General features: G+C 39.6%; 1 protein-coding gene across 6 annotated transcripts in view; it reads right to left on the reverse strand.

Moving 5' to 3' along the window:
* Positions 1–2,567: 2,567 nt before the first annotated feature.
* Positions 2,568–19,543, reverse strand: part of PHAF1 (phagophore assembly factor 1) — a 36,637-nt gene continuing 19,661 nt past the window's right edge. For 3 of the 6 annotated variants that reach the window (XM_071440474.1, XM_071440473.1, XM_071440475.1), the window contains 10 exons: positions 17,793–17,890; positions 16,111–16,223; positions 14,010–14,143; positions 13,312–13,395; positions 12,535–12,617; positions 11,729–11,772; positions 9,732–9,775; positions 8,306–8,364; positions 6,681–6,753; positions 4,180–6,255 (listed from right to left, as the gene is read on the reverse strand). In XM_071440474.1, the coding sequence (XP_071296575.1) occupies positions 6,166–6,255; positions 6,681–6,753; positions 8,306–8,364; positions 9,732–9,775; positions 11,729–11,772; positions 12,535–12,617; positions 13,312–13,395; positions 14,010–14,143; positions 16,111–16,223; positions 17,793–17,890 (822 nt within the window). In that variant the 3' untranslated portion in view covers positions 4,180–6,165. Of the gene's footprint in view, positions 3,575–4,179; positions 6,256–6,680; positions 6,754–7,397; positions 7,494–8,305; positions 8,365–9,731; positions 9,776–11,728; positions 11,773–12,534; positions 12,618–13,311; positions 13,396–14,009; positions 14,144–16,110; positions 16,224–17,792; positions 17,891–19,543 lie in introns of those variants that run through there. The other 3 variants (XR_011681303.1, XR_011681302.1, XR_011681304.1) reach the window with 3 other exon arrangements.

The raw sequence follows: 19,543 nt of genomic DNA on the forward strand, positions 1-19,543 counted from the left end.
CTCTGGCTGCTGCTGGATATCTGACACCAGCAGCAGAAGATTTATTGATCTGGTCATAACATATTAAGGCTGCTGAAGAGCAGATGTTAAAAAACAGACTTCTTGGCATATATCAGCCCCTGGTGGTATTGGTCTCACTCATGTTCCAGTTTATTTATTGAAGCAATTGCTCTTCTCATTCTCTTCATTATCTTCCTTCTGGGCAATTCAGGCACACCAGAGTCAACCCCTTCCAGTCAGTCACTCCTTCTTGGATCATCGTTTTTTGTTTTAGCTTGGGCAACACCCGACAACTTTTCCTTCCTGAGAAGGAAAAGCCCATCCCACTGCTCATAAAAGCAGATGGAAATTTATCAGCTGCAAAAATTGATCCTGGCACAAATACAGTGAAAATAAAGGACTCAGGGATCCTCCTAATTTGGTAATAGGCAGGTGCATAATAGGTCCAGAGAAGCCATCTGAAGGGGCAATTTCAATAATATGACCACATACAGCACCCAAGAGGCTGTGATGCCCCACAGGAGCATATCATGGCAGATGAGGAACAAAACACAGCCCTTTGACCATAAAAATGTTGTTTGTCCCATTTTATTACAAACAGCCACACACCTGTGAAATTCGTGCAGAGCAAAGGGTTCTTCCTGTGCAGGAGAGCAGCGAGGCTCTGTGCAGCAGAAAGGTGTGACCTGGTCCTTCTCCAGGAGACAGCCTTGAACACCTGGTGTGCACACTCCAAGGTGAAGGGTCCCTCCAGACTCCTGCAGCAGCACAGGTTTTATTCTGCAGCTTATTTCTGCCAGGAATAGGGCAGCAATGCTCCTGGCCACAGCTTTGGTGTAGTAAAATCCAGAGGCCCCCTGACACCAGGGCCCTGGCAGGAGGAAGCTGAGTCCTGTTCCCAGAAATTCCTCCCAGGACTGGTTCTGTCCTCCATATATATATATATATATAGTGTAGGTGTAAAGCATTAAAGCATTAAGGCACTTAAAACCATCTTCCAGAATTGGAATATGCACTACTTTAAAATAACTAAAGGAGTAAAATTTAAAGGGGAATTCATTAATGTATGAAAAAGATAACATTAAACCAGCCAGTCCAGAACAAAAGTTACTGTAATAATGGCCTCTTACACCACAGTGAGTGCAAACTCCAGCTTACCTTTCCTGCTGTTTCAAGCATTTGTTTTTTCCAGATCATGAGGAGAAATGATTTCACCTGCTGGAAAAACAGACATCCCCACAAACACCACAAGAGCTTGGAATGTAAGCTTTGGCAGAGAAACATTTTAACAGTGACTTAATTAGCTACAGCAAAAATTCACATAGGCAAAGAAGATGGTATTTAAGTTGCACCAGAGCCCATCAAGCAGCACATTCACTCCCCCCCAAAAAATCCTTCATGGGCCCTGCTGCACTGAGCTTATTTTTAATGCTTAAGAGTTGTATCTCCAGTAAGATCCAACTTTCATTTTCCCCTTGTTTTACTTCAGCCTTACCTTCTCTCTGAAACAACCTGGTTAACGCTTTATATGAAAAGAACCACCAGAACTAACGAGTATTTCAACTCCACAGATACACAGTGAGGTATTTATCTCCCAAGTGTGCTGTGTCAGATTGTGGCTGACAGACTCAGGCAGACAGGAGGGGGCTTTGCACTGGTGTAATCAAGGTTTAAAAAAAAAGGTGTTTATCAGGCAAAAGTTGACACAGAACTATTGTAACTAGCTTGGAATAACGTTCCTTGGATCGTAATATCAAAAATTATTCTGAACACAACCAGCCCATGGGAAATTGTGCCAAATCAGACAACTTGGTCTTTGCCCAAATACTCTGGAGAAAGCAAGCAGAGAGGGCTTGGACACAACATTTCTTTCAAAGTAAGAGCCACACTGACTCACACATGCAGATTTACTTGCAATGTACATCTTGAGTCACCAAACACAAAAACCTAACAGAAGTTCTGGCTTAGAGTAGTTAAGTGAATAACAGGTTCTAACAGCAGGTAGAGAGAGAGTCAGTGTGAAGGGGGCAGCAAAACCCTTGATTTCCCTCTGGAAAACAGCAGCTGGCCCCTAACCTCCAGCCAGCCCCAAAGCAATGATGCATCACCCTCTTCTTGTAGTGCTGAAAGATTTTGTTTTAAACAGGTTGGATGGGAATTTGAACGATCGTGATCACATGAATCAGTTCTCACACACCATATGATTACTCTTTCAGAAAAAAAATCTGTTTAGAATTAAAAATGCGGCAGTTCCTGGCAACAGAAGATTGCTTTTTCTTGTCAGGAACTGCATTTTGGGGAACAGAGAGTTCTAGTATTACACAGCAGCACTTATCCATACAGCACTGCCTGGAACCATCACAGGAGCCCAGGGAGTGCCTGAAGGCTGAAGAACAGGTGAAGAAAGGTGTCAGCTTCACCTCCTTAAAAGAGAGCACAACAATCAGTTTTATTAAGCATAAACAAATTTAATACTGTGGACAGTACTGCAATATTCAAGTGAAGCAGACACACACACACACAAACTCCCCACCTCTTTACAAAGGAAAACACACATCACAAGGGGAGCATATGCACTACATGTTTTATTAAAAATGCAATTGTACTTAACTTTATATCAAACAGTTTTATCATAGGAATCAAAAATGGTGGACCAACGCACATGGTGCCAACATGCAGGACCTATATCGAACCACACAGGATGATCACAAGGAACAAGGCCACCTGGCAAAGTGGGATCTGATGCAGCCCAAATCTCTCAGTTCCTTTGGGAGGGGGCAAAGTTGGCCCCTTGCTCCCCTGAGCAGCCCTTTGCCCAAGGAGCTCTTGGTTCAGGTGAACTGCCTCATCCAGCCTCCCTTCCTGCCACCCTGCCATCCTTGCCTTGTCCCCAGAGCTCCTCTGCTCCTTCCTCTCTTCCTTCTGATTCAAACCCACCATCAGTCACCTCTACCCATTCCTCAACTTCTCATTCCAGCAAGTCCTTAAATGCTCCACAATGCTTCTCTAATGCAGCAGCTCAGGAACAGCTTGGCTTGGTGCAAAAAGGAACAAACAAATCAAAACATCCCAGACAAGAGAGTTGTGAACAGCTGCATTCACAAAAGGTGGGTGAGGAAATCCATAAAAGCAGCTCCACATTCTCTCTCCTGGTGCTTCTTCAGATCTGCCTCTCCCAAAAGTCAAATGCTTTGAGCTCAGCCCAGCAGCACCAGCCAAGATGCAAAATGGCCTTGAATTTTTTGTCTGTGCAGAGAATTTTTCAATATCAAGGGGCTGACCTAGAGAAGTATATGGGTTATTAAGAGAGAACTGTTAATTATCAATACTATTTTAGTCATTAGGTCTCACCAGAGCATTACAAGTGAAGCTGGGAGCCCAGCAGTTATTAAATACCACAGGTTAGCTGCTGCTTCTGTCCTAGGTCTCAGGGTTCATGCTACAGCAGCAGGCCTGGCCTCACTCTTCTGAAGAACTTCAACTCAACTTGAGAGCAGGATAGTGGTGGCACTTCCATAGCCATTACTCAAATCATCCCATCAAGGATTTATCTCCTCTGCAGCTCATCTGGAGCCTTTATTAGAAAAGGATGGATTAAAATTAAAGTTAGCATCAGGACTGCTGTCACATTTTAGTAACAAGAATCAGCACACACAGCATCTCAGCTGAGAGACCACAGAATTCTGTGAGAGCCCCTGAGCCAGGGCAGGCAGGGTGAGGCTGCAGGAGGGGCTGAGGGCTCTGTGCCCCCACAGCCACTGCAGGAGTCCCTTCCCTGTGCCCTGCATTAACCTTGGAGCTGCTTCAGGGCACAGAGACTCCCAAAGCTTTTCTGTGAAGGAGAATTCACATTTGCAGCTTTCACTGCAGGCATTTCCTCCCTTCTGCTATGCAATATTTCCCTCTTTGAAGCTCAATTGATTTCCATGATCCCCAAGAGCCCACAGGAGCATAACAATCTAATTTCTGAACACAATGCAGAGCCCACGGTGCTATCAACCACAGTTTAAAGACTTCTCCACTTCAGGGCAAAACCTTACAAAATACTTTAATGTATATCTTTCAAGTTATGTTAGTTACTGTTTCTTTGGAGAACATGCTGAACTGGCTATAAAGCCACTATACACTAGTCAGGTACTTCTAATACAATAGCTGAAAAACAGTAAAAAAACAAATTAATTGATAAGAAAACAAAAAGCAAGAACATCCATGATTTTATTACAAAAACACCCAGCAACTGTATTTAACACAAAAACAGTAACTGAGAGTCTCTTTTTATTTTTCTTTCAGTGTACATGCTCATTATTATTCCATTTAATTTACAGAAGGGCTATGTAAAATGAAATTAAAATTAGAGAGGAAACAAAAAGGAAGATTGAGGCATAGAATTTTCTTAGCAAGCAACGATCACAGGAGACAGCACAGATTGAACAGGGATTCAACAGGAGTGACACCTAGGGATAAAGGTAAACAGTAACTTTTTCCTTATCCATTAGATTCTCCATGGGGCTTTTTTGTTTGTTTTAGCAAAACGGTTTAGAGTATCACAGTATACAGGAAGACTAAATGGCAAAGAACGTCTCACACACACACACACACACATATTTATCCCTGCTACTGGTCCAGGATCCCAAACTTCAGTTAACATTCGATTTCCTATCTCTCATTCATTGATAAACTATACAGGATTACACTGTACATGGAGTTAAAATTACAAAAATGTCATATTTACAAAAATCTGTACACACATAGTAAAACTCACAAAATTGTCATCTATGTATCACAAGTTGCGACACCAAAATATTAAAAATGGGATAAAATTATACATTTCTCTTGTCCATTTTTAAAAAGGGTTCATTATTTCAAAGACAGACCACCTATTTTCTCCCAAATAAGACTGGTAAGAGAACTAGAAACCTAAAGTATCCTCCTGGGATAAAATGTCGCGAGCAGCATCTCCCAACTAGAAAGAAGCCTCTATCCTGTCTGCTGGGGTGGGGTGTGCAGTTAGCATCTATGTACAGAAATGGTGAAACTACAACGAGGATGTCTTTGGCTAAACCTTTGGCATAAATTAAAATCATACATCAAAAGTTACAGAAAAGGTTATCTCGGTGATGGCGGAATTCCAGAATTTCTTTCTGAGATACCATTATATACAGCTTTTCTTTCTCTGAGGAAGTAGAGGAGGAATAAAGGATTTTGGAACAGAGGCAAATGAGGCAACATTATTTCTTCGTTAAATTTTTCACTAGTATGAAAAATTGTATCAAATCTTTTCATTAAAACATAATTCAATCATAGAAATAACCCCTTCCAGAATTTTTTTTTTCTTTCGAAATTGCATATGAAAAAAATTAGTAAACCAGCCATGACAGAAAAAAATTGTATCAGCATATCAAGTACATATTAGTGCAGGAAGGTGGATAAATTTGATCCACTGTATAAATAAGCTTTATGCGCAGTGTACATTAAATAACCACCACACCCCACTCACACCCAGTACACAGATGCTCCTCAGTGAAGATAAACGTTTATCAAGTAATTAAAGTGTATGTAGTGCAAATGTTACAACCAAGTATTATGCACATGCTACTTGCTTGGTTTAAAGTTACACAAAGATGTGGTGCCTGAAATCATGGACATATATACATCCTTGTCACACTTGGTACAATGTCCTAAGCCACAGAAATACCGAGGTGTTTAGATCTATATATATATACACACACGTTTTCTTAAAATGTGACCACCACATCAATACAGTAACACAAACAGACTAAAATCAATACCTGCTTCCAGATGCTCCAAGGCTCAGAAAGTTTGTGCTTCTAATTCTTGCAGTCATTACGTGCCCCTCTTCCATTTCCCCCTTCTGCCAGCTGAGAAGGAGGGACAGTCTCTTCACGTCTGTGCTGCATAGGATGAGGGCAACGGAGAGGAATAAATGACGGCACAGGCACCTAAGCTGCTTTCCTCCATCAACAGTTCCATGCCCCATGATGAAGGGTTGAGAGAAATTTCCTCTCCACACCACTCCAGGGTGGAAAGGCTTATTGAAAAAAAAAAAAAAATCATAACGTGCTTTCCATATTATAAGTGGCAGCAAATCAAGGCACGCTGTACTAATTCTGTAGCATTGAGATTAGCTGACTTTGCAGGGGATGCTCACTGGGGAAGGTCCGACGTTCTCAACTGGCTGCTGGGCCGTGTGGGGCCATACAGAGTAACAGAAGCTATGTGATTATTCTGCATCACCTGCAAAAGCACAGCAGGGAAAAGGGAAATTAAACTAAGTGCTACAATCAACAGAAAATCAGAACTATTAAAATGGTGAATACAGAAGTGATCTGCCTGAAGAAGGAAATCCCAACAACAAATGACAGCAACAAGCTCTTGGCTAGTTCCTAAAAACAGTCTCTTGGATTTCCATGACACAACACCATCTGCTCCACCCAGCCATGTGAATGAATCTCCTGCTAGCATGAGTTCCAGGTGACAAACTTGAAGTTTCAGCTTCAACATACAAATGTACAACCTCAGAGAAGAGGTTGCAAAGTTTCCCTATACTGAAATTATACCACTACCAAGCACTGGCCTTTACTGCAATAGGAAGCCACTCATAGTAATAGCAAACTCATCTTCCCATGCTCAGACAAAAATAAAAAAGGTTTTTTCCTAACCTCAAAGATCATTCGCTGCAGTCCAAAGCAAAAGGTTGACCCAAATGGGTTAGTGTTGTTTGGAGATGATGACCTAAACAGAAAAGAGGGGAAGAAATTTTAAAATGGGTATCTGAGGATCAGGAACATCTTAAGGAGGAATAACTACTCAGCCACATAAGGTGAATTACAGCATCTTTATCATGGCTTTCATCAAAAGAAAGTACTTCTACATTATGCAACACCATTGCTAGACTCCAAGTGAGCCAAAGGAAACTCTGATGCCACAGAGCCATTAATAACACTTGGGGATAAAGGAAAAAAAAAGCCACTAGTGACCTCTACAGGAAAACTCTCCTGCACTTAACTTGAACAGGAAGAACCCTAAAAAAACCCCAGATACACAGGAAGAGAGAAGCACCATGTTACTACACATTATTTTTGTGCAAGATCCTTCCCTTTGTGTCTCAACCTCCACCATATATATTTACTATATATAGTCTATTATTTATATTAACTAGATACTGTCTATTAATCAACTGGATTTAGCATATTAAGAAGATTAACCTATATGATGCTGAAATAGAATAATCCAAGTTTGATTAAACAGCATTTTTCAAGATCTCTGTATGACTTTCTCCCAGTTATTTCTGGTGTTTTTGGATTGCACATTGACAATTTCTGTTGATTGCAATGAATTTGAGATTACAGCCAAAAAAAACCCTAATGAATATTTACCTTTTGTCCTTTCTTGTAAACTGGTCAGTTTTTCAAATTGCATGTCTGAGCCATTTGAGATGTGCTCAGTAAAGCGCTCTCTGGTTGAACTACTCTCTACAACACAGATGGAAGAAATAGAAGGGCTCTATGTCATCACTATTTCACCTTAGCTTTACTTCATTCACATGGCTTCTGCTCTAATCATCTCACTGGCATAACACAGGAGTAAAGGGGAACAAAGGGCACAATGAGTAAGGGGGGGGAAAGGAAAAAAATCAAAGTCAAAATCATGTGAAAGTCTGACAAGAATACATTAATTTATCTGAAATTGCTGTGGTATTTGCACAGTACCCATCACTTACACTTGTCCTGAGATAAAAATCATGGTTTCACATCATAAAATGATAACTCTGCAAACAGATAATGCCCATTTAACCCAGTAGCCACCTCAATGCAGAAACACAGGAAATTTAAGGGCTATTCTATCTTCAGTCAGCCTAGAGGAACTGCAGAACTACATATGTTCATAAAAGACAAGCTTCTTCAGACAGACTGCTGTTGCACACATTATGTGCATGGATACTGTGCTGTACCATGTCATGTTATTGAAATACTTTATAGAAAGGATAAAACCCCTCCGCTATTTATTACTTATAAAGAAAAAGACTTTTTAGTGCACTGCTTGCTCTGAGATCTTCTCTGGATTTTGCATTTCAAGGAATTTTGGAAATGCTTTCACTCAGCATGTCAGTTTATTTCCTCTGAGAGCAGCTATCTCATCTTGTTAGTGGCCAAAAAAACCCTGGAACTTTAACCAGCAAAGTACAGTGGTAACCAGTACAAAAGTAACCAGTGCCATAAACACTCTTCCTCACCCTCCGTTGTCAACCCAGTCCTTGCCAAGTAAAATAAAGAGAGATTTTTACCTGTGAAGTACCACTGGCTTCTCTACAGGGTGCCCCAGTAGATCCTGAATACTGTCCCACTATAAATACATCAATGAATTTGTGTTAAAATGAGGCACAAGAAAACTCTTCTTTTTACTTTTTATCTAGGAAGAGTGCATGCACATTTGTTAGTGACAAACCTATTTGTCAAATAAACTTGAAGTATTTACAGAAGTATTTTGTGACTGGAGCTATATTCAGTAATGGAACTGTCCACTGCTAGGGCTAGTAAACTATCTTAAGGTATGTTCTTATTTTTGCCTAAAAATAGTTTGGAATTAGAATTATTAATATAAAAATTTCTCTTGGTCTTATGGATAAAGTGTTGCTGGAAAGTCTTGTGGCATTTTAGGGGCACCTCAGAGAGCAAAGCAGCTGTGGGAAACTTCAACAAAATATCCTCTTATATACCTCTGCAGAGAGGAAAAATAGCCCCACTGCTACCTCTCCCATAAGTCTTTCCTTGATTTAAGCAACAATATTGGAGAAGAGGAAAGCTGCACTGTTTAATGACTGGGAAGCGTCCAACAGTTTTCCTCACTTGAACCAGACTACAAGAAGCTGCAGTTTCACACACAAGACTGAAGTAAGTCAAAGCACTGAAGGGAGTAAGTTAATTCAAGTCAAAAAGCATAGAATGGTATCTTCTGGAGTCAGATTGCTGACTCCAATTTTTCTTCCCAGCATGGGAGCCAAAATTCACCAAGGAAAGCCTTCATTTGGCACCCCAGGAACCAAGAGAGCAGCAGTGACCCTGGCTGAATGTTGACTGCAGGGACACTGATGAACAGTTTTTGAGAAGTTTTTCAACTTAATGCAGCTGTCAAATATGCAGCAGCACCTGCCCAGCTGGGAGGTTCATTTAGGTGGAAAGGCTGTGGAGCATTCAAGGAGTCTGCTGTCATCAGGAGATGTCACACTGGCAGTGACATTTCTGGCTGCTGCCTAAGAAACATCCCATTACTGGTGCCCTTCAGAAGAAAGTGGAAGAGCACTGTACTCTCCTGTTCAATAGTCCATGTCTTCAGGAGCTATGCTTAGTACAACAGCTCTCTGAGAATTCTGTTTAGGAACACATCTCCAGCTAACATTCAGCCACCACTGCTGTTGTTTTCCCCTATCACTTATTTCACATTTCTAGCTGCAGCTGTGCTAAAATGCAAGCTATGCCATAATGTAGTAATTTAGTTTACTTGAAGAGTGTTATTACAAATGAATTCAATCATTTAACATACCAAAATATTTAAAACACAAGATACACACTAACTTTTGGCCTTCTACTATTCCACTTTAAAACAGCATGATACCACTGCTGTAATTTCTTTGAAGTGTGTTGTAAAGTTGGCATGAATCATTTAGATGGTTTAAGAAAATCAGAAAAACACTCAGTTCTGCACAGGCTTACCTTGCTGTATGTTGTACATGTTTCTGTCTGTGAATCAGCACTATCTATAAAACAAAAACCAGAAAAGCTTTTATAGTTTAAGCTTGAACAGTCCCCTATATAACCCTTTATTTTGGCATGTTAATTCAGATGGCAGGAGACACAGGAGCATTAGATCAGGTAATACACAAATTTATCAGCATTCACACTAGCAATCAGAATTGTCAGTAACACTGACTAAATGCCAGTTAAGGTGATAAAGCAAACCTCCCTATTTACAGCAAGTCCCAACTTTAAGACTATAAAAGCTTAAGCTTTAATCTTAGATGGAAGAACACCACTGTAGAAGAAACCCCATCTCTTTGCACTAAGCTAACAGGCCTAGCACAGCCACTGCAGGAGGTACCAAGATGTGCCACTCATTAATTCCAAAACACTCCACTGCACTTGGAAGGAAAGCTGGCTAAAAGTGACATCTGGAGACTCAGGAGCTGGCAGGCCTGAGATCAGTGAAAACATCACTCTTCCACAATCAAGAGGACAGAGAGCTTGAGAATCACAGCCTACCTATTAAAAATAAAAGGACAGCATTGTATCTACAATTACAGTCTTTAAACAGAAAGTGTTTGCTGGTGGTTTCAAATACTGTCATACATATCTTACATACACATATTTGGGCACTCCTAAATACTGAAAGCACATTCCCAAAGCAGTGGGAATGGACCTAGACATTAAAATGTCAAACAGAGCTTTAAGTCAAGTTAAAGACCATTTGCTCCTCTGTATTTTTCCCTCTCTAAACATGCTCTCTTTGTGCTGAGAGTTCAGTGCCTGTGCAACTTGAACTCTGGCTCTTAATTTATCATCTGAACTTGCAGTACAAAAGGGAACTAATAAAACTGCATCAGGCACTGCCACCAGAGGGAAGAAGACAGGCTCTTCAAAACTGTTATAACATCTGTTCACAACTTGTTGCATGTCCTGGACATAAGCTAGAGGCCAGAAAAGCTGGTTAGAAATGCCAAATAAACAAAAAAACAAACACATTAAGAATAAATTCATAATGCTACTTGAGGTAAATAAAATTAATCCCAAATTAATGCTTTGAAGTACAGTAACCTAAGGGAAAATAATTTTAGAAGCAAGGATGTTCATGCTCATTTTCTTGGCTGAAGTACAAATCAACTTTCATATACACAAGCCTGTATACACAAAGATTGTTTTTCCAGGTTTTTAATCCTCCATATGCTCAAACTGCTGTGACAGCCACAGGAGGACTGCACCTCACACAGCAAGCAAAGTGCTTGCAGTAAATACCAATCAGAATGAGGAAAACATCCCTGGCCAAAACCTAGGCAGCATCTGGTATTCCCTGGATAATCCAAATACATTCCCAGTACACATTTTTTCTTATGTTGAAGAAGTCTACATCAATCACTGTGATCTTCAGACAGGGTTCCCCTACTTTGCTGAGATTAGTTACTGCACAGAGCTGGGAATATCTTAGTACCTTGCCAAATCAGCACTACTGATTATAGAGTTATTTTTTTATAGATTTATAGATTTATTTTCAGGTGAACACAGACATACTTTGTCTGTAGCACACAGAGCCAACATATCTGGATGTTTATTTTCATTCCCAAATAAACCAGATTATATTAAATACCAGTGGACTGGACAGATGAGCTCAGACTAACACTGCCTTACAGATTTTGAGCCTCTAGCTACAAGGTAATTGATTTTAGCAGAGCAGCAGCATTACAGGATATTGTGATGCTGCAGCTAAATATTTGCATGATCCAAGTAAGTGAAGAGGTAGTGTAAGTAAAATCAGAGAACTGCTACCTTGCCCTGAAGTGTCTTTTCCACTTAAATAGAAACCTAATCCCAAACTTCTTCTCTGTCTCAGTGACTGTCACTGTTAGCATCCTCTGATAATGAAGGACAATTAGAGACTGATCCCAGCTCCCCTTGGAGCATTCTGTGCCCCTGCAGCAGGACAGCAGGGAAATGCTCACCTCTCTTAATGACGAGTGGAATCTTGAACTCACAGCGATGGTAACTAGAAAGTGAAAATTGTAAAAGCTATTAGAGAACAGAGAAGCCAAGAAACTGCATAGCCACAGACTTAGAGCTCTTAATAATCCCTTTCATGAAAAGTCATATCAATAATAAAATGAAAGTGATGATCTGTGATACCAGATTAAGTTCTCAGTTAGATTTTCTACATCAAAAAGGCAGCAGCCTGGGAATGTCCTAATGCAATTCTTTAGAGGACACAAGAAGTCCTTCAGCATCAATTACTCTATTGTTACACAGTGGATGGAGAAATAGTTAGCTATGAAACAGCACTACAGATTTCTCTGTCATTAACTGCTTTAATCAGACATCCAATCACTAACTCATACTCCTCCTCTAACGAGTTTACACTTAGTAAGTACTGAAAATATGTTCAGAAGATGAGATTTTTAAATCACTAATTGAAATCATGTTAGGAAGGAAACAGAAATGTAGCTACCAGAAAAGGGGCACTCTGGCTAATACATAATTTTCCTCTATCAAGAGTTTGCACATCACACCTGGATCAAGACCTACCTTACCTCATTCACTGCTTGAAGACATACTTGCCAGTATATATAAAGGAATTTAATAGTAAAAAGAAAACACAACTAAAAAATGTTACTAATGATGTCTACAACCTCCACAGGTTACTAGATACGATATATTTTCTAAGTCTCTTTGATGTAATTCTATAAAGAGAATGTAAGATTTCCTTTTCAGTTGTTTTAATGTACTCTTTCATAGATAAGTTCTGTACACTCACATGTTAAAGTTGTAATGACCAGGATAATTTGTATGCAGGACAAATTTCTTCACCTTGTGAGTGTTTGCATCAAAGAGAATATCCTGTTGAAGACAAAAAACAAGATGAAGCAATTTGGGTAGGAAGGGGCGTTCCCTAAACTAACCTGAGATTACTTAAAATAGCCCCTGTATAGAGTGACATACATTTATCTCACTGAAACTGAATCAAATTATGAAAAGTAGTATTTGAAAATAAGACTATTTGTAAATTCAAATAACACATTTCCTCCAGCACTCAATTACAACTGCAGCTTCATTTGTTAATGTTGGCAAGTTTTCTGAGGAGGTCCTGTTTTTCTGCATATTATTTACAGTAATGTAAACTAAAGCAAAACAGCTGCAAGCAGAAAAATGAAGATGTAACTACACCCCACAGCTCAGCAAGCTTTCACAACTGATGCTATGGCACACTTGCCTCAGTTCTGTGGGACAGGGGCATGGATCTCAGGAATAAGAACTAGTTACCTATGCATCAGGTACTACAGAAAAAGGAGAAAACCTAAGAGGCTGACAGAGTGCAAAGAGCCCTCCATCCACTGGTGGAGATAAAGTGCTGCTGATTAAATTTGTAAGGGTTAAAGGAAAGTCAAGCGAAGCTTTTCATATCCAGAGATTCCTAAGGCAGCAATCGAGTTTTGCAGCCTCTCATTTCCCACAGCCTTTAGCCTCCTGAAAGGATTGCTGTGTAACTAAAGCAGAAGTTTACATGAATTGTTTAGGGAAGCTTTCCACTCACCACTCCAAGTGTGAAATAATTGAAGAAGTAGTCATTGCACTTTGATGGGACCTGCTTATGGGGCGAGGGTGAATGGATTTTCATCTGCAAGAAATACACTTTTCAGATGCATGCAATAATGCTTAAAGATGAATGCCTTTAATAACAACTCTACATTCAAACAAATTGCTATAATCTCATTTGAAGCTTTTGTTCAACTAAGGAAGATACTGTCCTTTATGGCAGGACCATCACCTGCTTGCAGCAGGCACAGCGACACATCAGCTTTTTCAGTTATCATAACTAAAGGGCTTACTTACATTATGCTGTGTAAAAATGTTAGGAAAAGATCAAAGTATATGCTGAGATTACTTTACATACATTATAAGTGAAAAAAAAAAATAGGCAGCACACACTTGCTAAGGCACATTTGGGATACAAAAGCACTCCCATTTGTAACTATTCTTAATCCAGTTAACATTACACAATTTGATTTTTAAAATAAATTTAAACAGATTTGCATCAATTTAGATTTTAAAAAAGCTTCTTAAAACCTATTACATAATGGTTCAGCCTGGTCTATCATGTCAAGCAGTATGCTGAGCACTTGTAATTTGTGCTACATGGCAGTTCAACTTCACTGACCTTGCCAAACACGAGCACTATGATGAGACTGAGATACCAATGAACAAAGCCTGTGCCTGAATGAATTCCCTCACCTTGTCTTCAGACTTGTAGAAGACTTTGTGTGGAGAGCCCAAGGTGCTGAGCACATCCTGGCAGGAATCACCAAAGTACACGCAGCGCTCGAATACCCGCATCTTGGCATCAGCTAAAACACCTGGGCCACAGCCTGAGGAATGGAAAACAGCTCTACTTGCATCCTTGCTGATCACAGAATACATCACTAAATCAACACCAAAAGGTTAGCACCATTCCTCTATTTATCACAAACCAAACAGCTGCATTCCTCACAATTTAACTATTTACTTTGCAACAGTGTAAATATTTCTTATCAGAGCAGTGCATGTGCTGATTGTTGCATGGCTCCCCATTTCCACCTCCAATTTCAGCCATACTACCTTTCCTTCCTTGCCATTCACATGGACATGACTTGATTTCCCAGCCCATCTCAATTTGATCAGCTGGCTATTAGCAGTAAATACAGGAATTATTTCTATCCCTAGAATATTCTACTTTAGCTAGAGATTTATCTCCAGCTAAAAACATCAAGTGCATGAAGTGAAATCCCTCACCCACATTAACTGTATCACAAAACACACATTCTTTACTCAAGATTCCCATAACTTACTAAATCAACAGCAAGTATATCCCTGTGCAAACAACATTAAAGCAGATCTTATTGAATAGCCATTACACAGATGAATTGCTGGTAAATGTTACCAGATGTGAGGAAATGGAAAGATGCTGCAGTTTGTGAGCCCACTTGCTTTCAGGAATGCAACATCTTACATTTACAAGAATGCAAGGACACATATGCAGCAGTTACTGCAAAGCACAGGATGTGCTCTAAATACACACTTAGCTTTGCTCACTATGCATTATTTATGTAGCTAGTTACCCACTAAAATAAATCAGAAAAATCCAATTCACTCATCCTTGTTTTCTTAAGCAACAGTAACTGCAAATTAATACACAAGCAGAGAAACTTGAGCTAGAACAGGTGTGTAATATATTTTACAAGAGTTTCTACAAGTTTTGCAACATAAGAACAGCACGTGTCCAGATTGCCTCTCTGCAAGTTTGTCTGAACATCAGTGATATTTTAATAATTATTTTATTAATTGACAACATTTCCTTTAAACTGCATGCATATACATTTTTAACAAAACTTGACACTGTAAGTGTCCAATTTCTCAAAATCATTTACATAATTATGATGCTATAGCTAACTCCTTCCCCAGTACATGAGGCTATATGTTCTCTGCACTAGACAGCTCTACCTTATCTTCCTCTGTAATAAGAGAAGCAAAGTAAGTTGAAAATATCTGCTCCTTTTTTATTCTTCATCTATAATTTTCTTTTTTCAACTTTTGCATATTGTGGGTGTATTCCAAATGTTTCCTCAATATACATAGAGCTAGCAATCAGGACAGGTGAAAAGCTGAGCCTCCTAATGAAAATTGTTAAAAATTGTTTTTCTTAAAAACATTGTCAAGTCTCAAGTTACAGTAACTGAACAAGACTCTTTTGCAGCTGTTAAATCTGCCCTAATTTCTAAGCACCCTCCCATCTCTGAAAGCACATAAAAAAGACTCATCAGCCTCTCTTCACTTTCAGCACTGTCTCCCACAGTAAACGAAAACAGAACTGAATGGGAAGTGCAGTTTAATGCTGCAGCATTAATGTAGTCACTTGCTAGCATTTTTAAAAGCCTTCCAGATTTAATCACAAAAATATCAACACCATACAGCTCCCTGGAATGTCAGAAAAAGCACACATACACAAGGTTTCTTGGTTTGTCATGGGTTTTTTTAGTGATGTACTGGGAGCAGCGATGTGTTTTCTTCTACATACATCTGGAGACAAATTCAATTTCTGCAAACATATTCTAAGGACTTGGAACATGTGAGGCCTCCAGTTCCCAGTAATTTCTCCAGGGTTAGGAAAACGCAGCATTGAGCAGGTTCATCTTCAAAAGGATTTAACTGGCTTTTGTTCCAATAATTCAAAGCAAGGTAGATAGAACACTTTGAAATCCCTTACTAGATCATCACAAATAACCTGTGCTTAATTTACACAGGTTCACCCTTTCCCTGAGGGGAACAAGCACTGCAATGTTCTGAGTTTCTCCAATACCTGCAGTGAGTAGGCGAAGCCGTAAACCTGAGGGTCCAGTTCCATCACGCAGAACATCAACATTCTCAGCATACACATTCCCAAGGAAACAGCTGAGAGGCATCAAGGGAGCCCTGAAACCAATCAAACAAAATGTGCACAGGATTTGCTTCACCTTCAAATTTTCCTCTAACAAGCTGGTACCAGTTCACTGGAACAGAGCACATTAATTTTGACAAAGCCGCATGTAACCGAGACTTAAGATTAAAAGTTGTATTAAACAGAAGGGTCAGAAAGTGTGGGGGAAAAGGAAGAGGAACAAGATAGCACTCAAATGCAAGGTCTTTACCATTGATGAAAAAACCAGCAAGTTTCAAAGACTCCAGGAATTAAGGAATTATAGAAACTGTACCTAGGCTTTGGATATTGCGTATGAGGAAATGTCAGCTCAGATTTCTCTCAGGGAAAATGAAATTGTGGAGTGTTTAGAGCTAACTAAATTCTTATCTAGGTATATCACCCAAATGCAGCAAAAGAGCTTTCTCTGTGATGCTCCCACTGCTCTTTGGAAGGTACTTCATAGCCCAGAACATGAAATCAGTTTATGCAGGTACACCCAAGACAACTGTGCTTCTTTACTAGGGAAGTTCTCAATTTAATTCAACACCAATATTATTTTAGAAAATAATCACAGTCCCAAGTGAGATATTTTTAATGGAAAGCCTATTTTCTGTGTATCAGCCTGTATGTGCTCCCTAAAATTCCCTGTTTTTATGTTCCTCCTCTGGGTGAATGACAAGCTAGAAGTTGGGCTTTGAGCTCTCTCTCACACACACAACAGAGCCCCATGCAACAATCAGTGCTTTCACTAAAGCTCACCATGTCACAGATGGGCACAGACAACAGCACTTTTCTCAAGTGCACTTATTTCTAATTAAGAGACAATGTCTGCATAAACTAAGCTCCCTCCCTTCTGAGCAGTAATCCAAGGATGTGTTTATCTCCTGGCCTTAAAACTCAGCTGTCTCTGAGAAAAATACCCTCTTATCACTTGGGGTATTTCTAAGATTAGGTATCTTGGAATCCTAGAATGATTTGGGTTGGAAAGGACCTTAAAGAACACCAAATTTTAGCCCCTCTGCCATGGGCGGAGACTCCTTCCACTAGGGCAGGTTGCTCAAAGCCCCATCCAGCCTGGCCTTTAAGATAATAAGCTCAGTCAGGTATCTGCAAATCATTGAACATATGGCAGATTATGTATATGGCATATTTTATTAGTTTTGTTTAGCAAGAGAGTTTAAGACCCTTGATAGGGCCCTCCCATGACACACATATTCTCAATATCCTACAACCTTACAGACTGCCTACACCAAGTCTGATTTGCTTAGGAAGAGGTCATCAGCACAAACAAAATCTAGAGGAAGAACAGCCTTAACATGTGTTACTAAACCCACAATGTTCCCTCCTTTAATTCATTTTCAGGTCAATTCAACTTGCCTACTACAGCTGAACCGAGCTCATTTTACAGCAACATAAATCAAACCAACATTTGATTATAAGGGCTGAGGACAACACCTACAGAAATCTAAAGTATCTAAAGGCATTCTGAAGATCCAAAGTGAACTAAAAAAAATATACTTTGCCATTTAGCAATGGCAAAGCACTAAATAAGTGATGGAAAGAGCAGGAGCAGCTGCACATACTTGGTGTCCTGCAGGCTGTTCCCGTTGTAGATGTACATGCGTTTCACAGTCGCGCCGTGCGGGATTTGCAGAGAGGCCAGACCATGGGCAAAGTTAGGCTGGGGAAACACAAAATCACTCTTGTTATACACCACAGCAGACACTTCAGCTTCAGAAGACACTTTCAGACACTTCAGGTCAGAAAGTGCTTTAGAGATGCTGTATATGCTTACCAATTCAAGCAAGTCTGCAGCAAAAGACAAGGGAGCAAAACAACAGAAAACCCAACCTTCTAGGTGGTGTTTCTATTCCACCCCTCCTGGATTCCTGAACTGGGGTGAAACACTCAGCATGTTTATTCATCAAAAGATGCCACTAGTCTGACAATTAGTCACTGTGTGAACTGAGAATTCAAGTTTTTCCTTGGTTTGATCATGGCCAGCTAGCAATTTCCAAGTATTTGTACTGATACACTGTATTTAAGGTCTAAAAAGTCATCTGTCTTAAAGGAAAACTTCCTTTTTTTGTCTCCCACTGCATTAATTTCTGCCTTTTAACATTTTTGCTGGTTTCCAAGATGCCTTATATGATGAACAGAAACTTGTTCATTAAATAGATTTTCCACTCTTATCCCCACATTCTTACACATACTGTTTTGACATGGATTTGAGTGCTCTCATCAAATAGAAAGCATGTTAAGGAAGTCAGATTGACTCTTACTGTACTAGAAGAATGAATTTCTTTCAATTCTGAATGTGACAGGACATTCAAGACCAATAACATACTTTGTTGTCACCAGACAGAAAAAAACCCTATCTTTGTCACAAGCAGTCAACAAAAACAAGATGCACAATATGCAAACTATTACCTGGTCTACTTTAGCAGGCATCACATAAGGTAAACACACACACAAAAAATTCTTAGGAAAAACATTAACCTAGAACAATAACTTTCAGTGCTGTAGATATTAAGAAAGGAACCTCCATTACTTGGCAAATCTAGAGATGTCCCGATTTCAATTCTCATCCTGAATTTGCCTGGAACATTAATACCTTTTTCTTCCTAAAGCAGTCAGACTTCAGATTACTGAAGTGAGCAAAGGTTTTTGTGCTCTCACCTGCAGCTTGTTTCTAGCTATACAATAAACCCCTAAGTTTTCTTCATAGTTTTTCCATTTCCATAAGCAGAAGATTACACTGCTTTGCAAAGTAGCTTAGCATTCCTATATGATCTTCCCTGAATTTGACAGATTTTGACAGATTCAAATTTGACTTCACTCTGCAATCTTTTCTAATGTTCCTCTCTAAAAACTTCCACAAAGACTTGTCTTCCCTGTGGACTGTTTCATACTGCTATGTTTTCAAAACAATCCTACTTTTACTTGTTCCTGGGGAGACTTTGGCATTACACTCTTTGCAAATAACATTTTACTAACCTCACTAGAGCAACTGAATGAGACACTTGGAGAATGTAAAATTACTTTCTGCACTGTTCCATCAGTTTGATTTTAACATCTTTTAGATAGTCCTGCAAGGAGCAGGGAGTTGGTCTCAATGATGCCCCTACAGGTTCCTTCCAACTTGAAATATTTTATGATCTTTTCAAATCTTTGGTGAAACAATTGACTTCCTCAGTAGTTTGGCTATTTCATTCACCAATGCCCTGGGAACTCTCGCATGAAAAGAAGCTACTCTTTGTTGGGGCATTCTTTTTGTTTGCCTTATTAGGCTTCTATTCACCTTCCAATCTGAAACCCAACTGACCTTCACTAC

The sequence above is a fragment of the Agelaius tricolor genome, unplaced genomic scaffold (genome assembly GCF_023055355.1).
Source record: "Agelaius tricolor isolate 1412-34295 unplaced genomic scaffold, bAgeTri1.0.p SCAF_15, whole genome shotgun sequence".
Lineage (NCBI taxonomy): Eukaryota > Metazoa > Chordata > Aves > Passeriformes > Icteridae > Agelaius > Agelaius tricolor.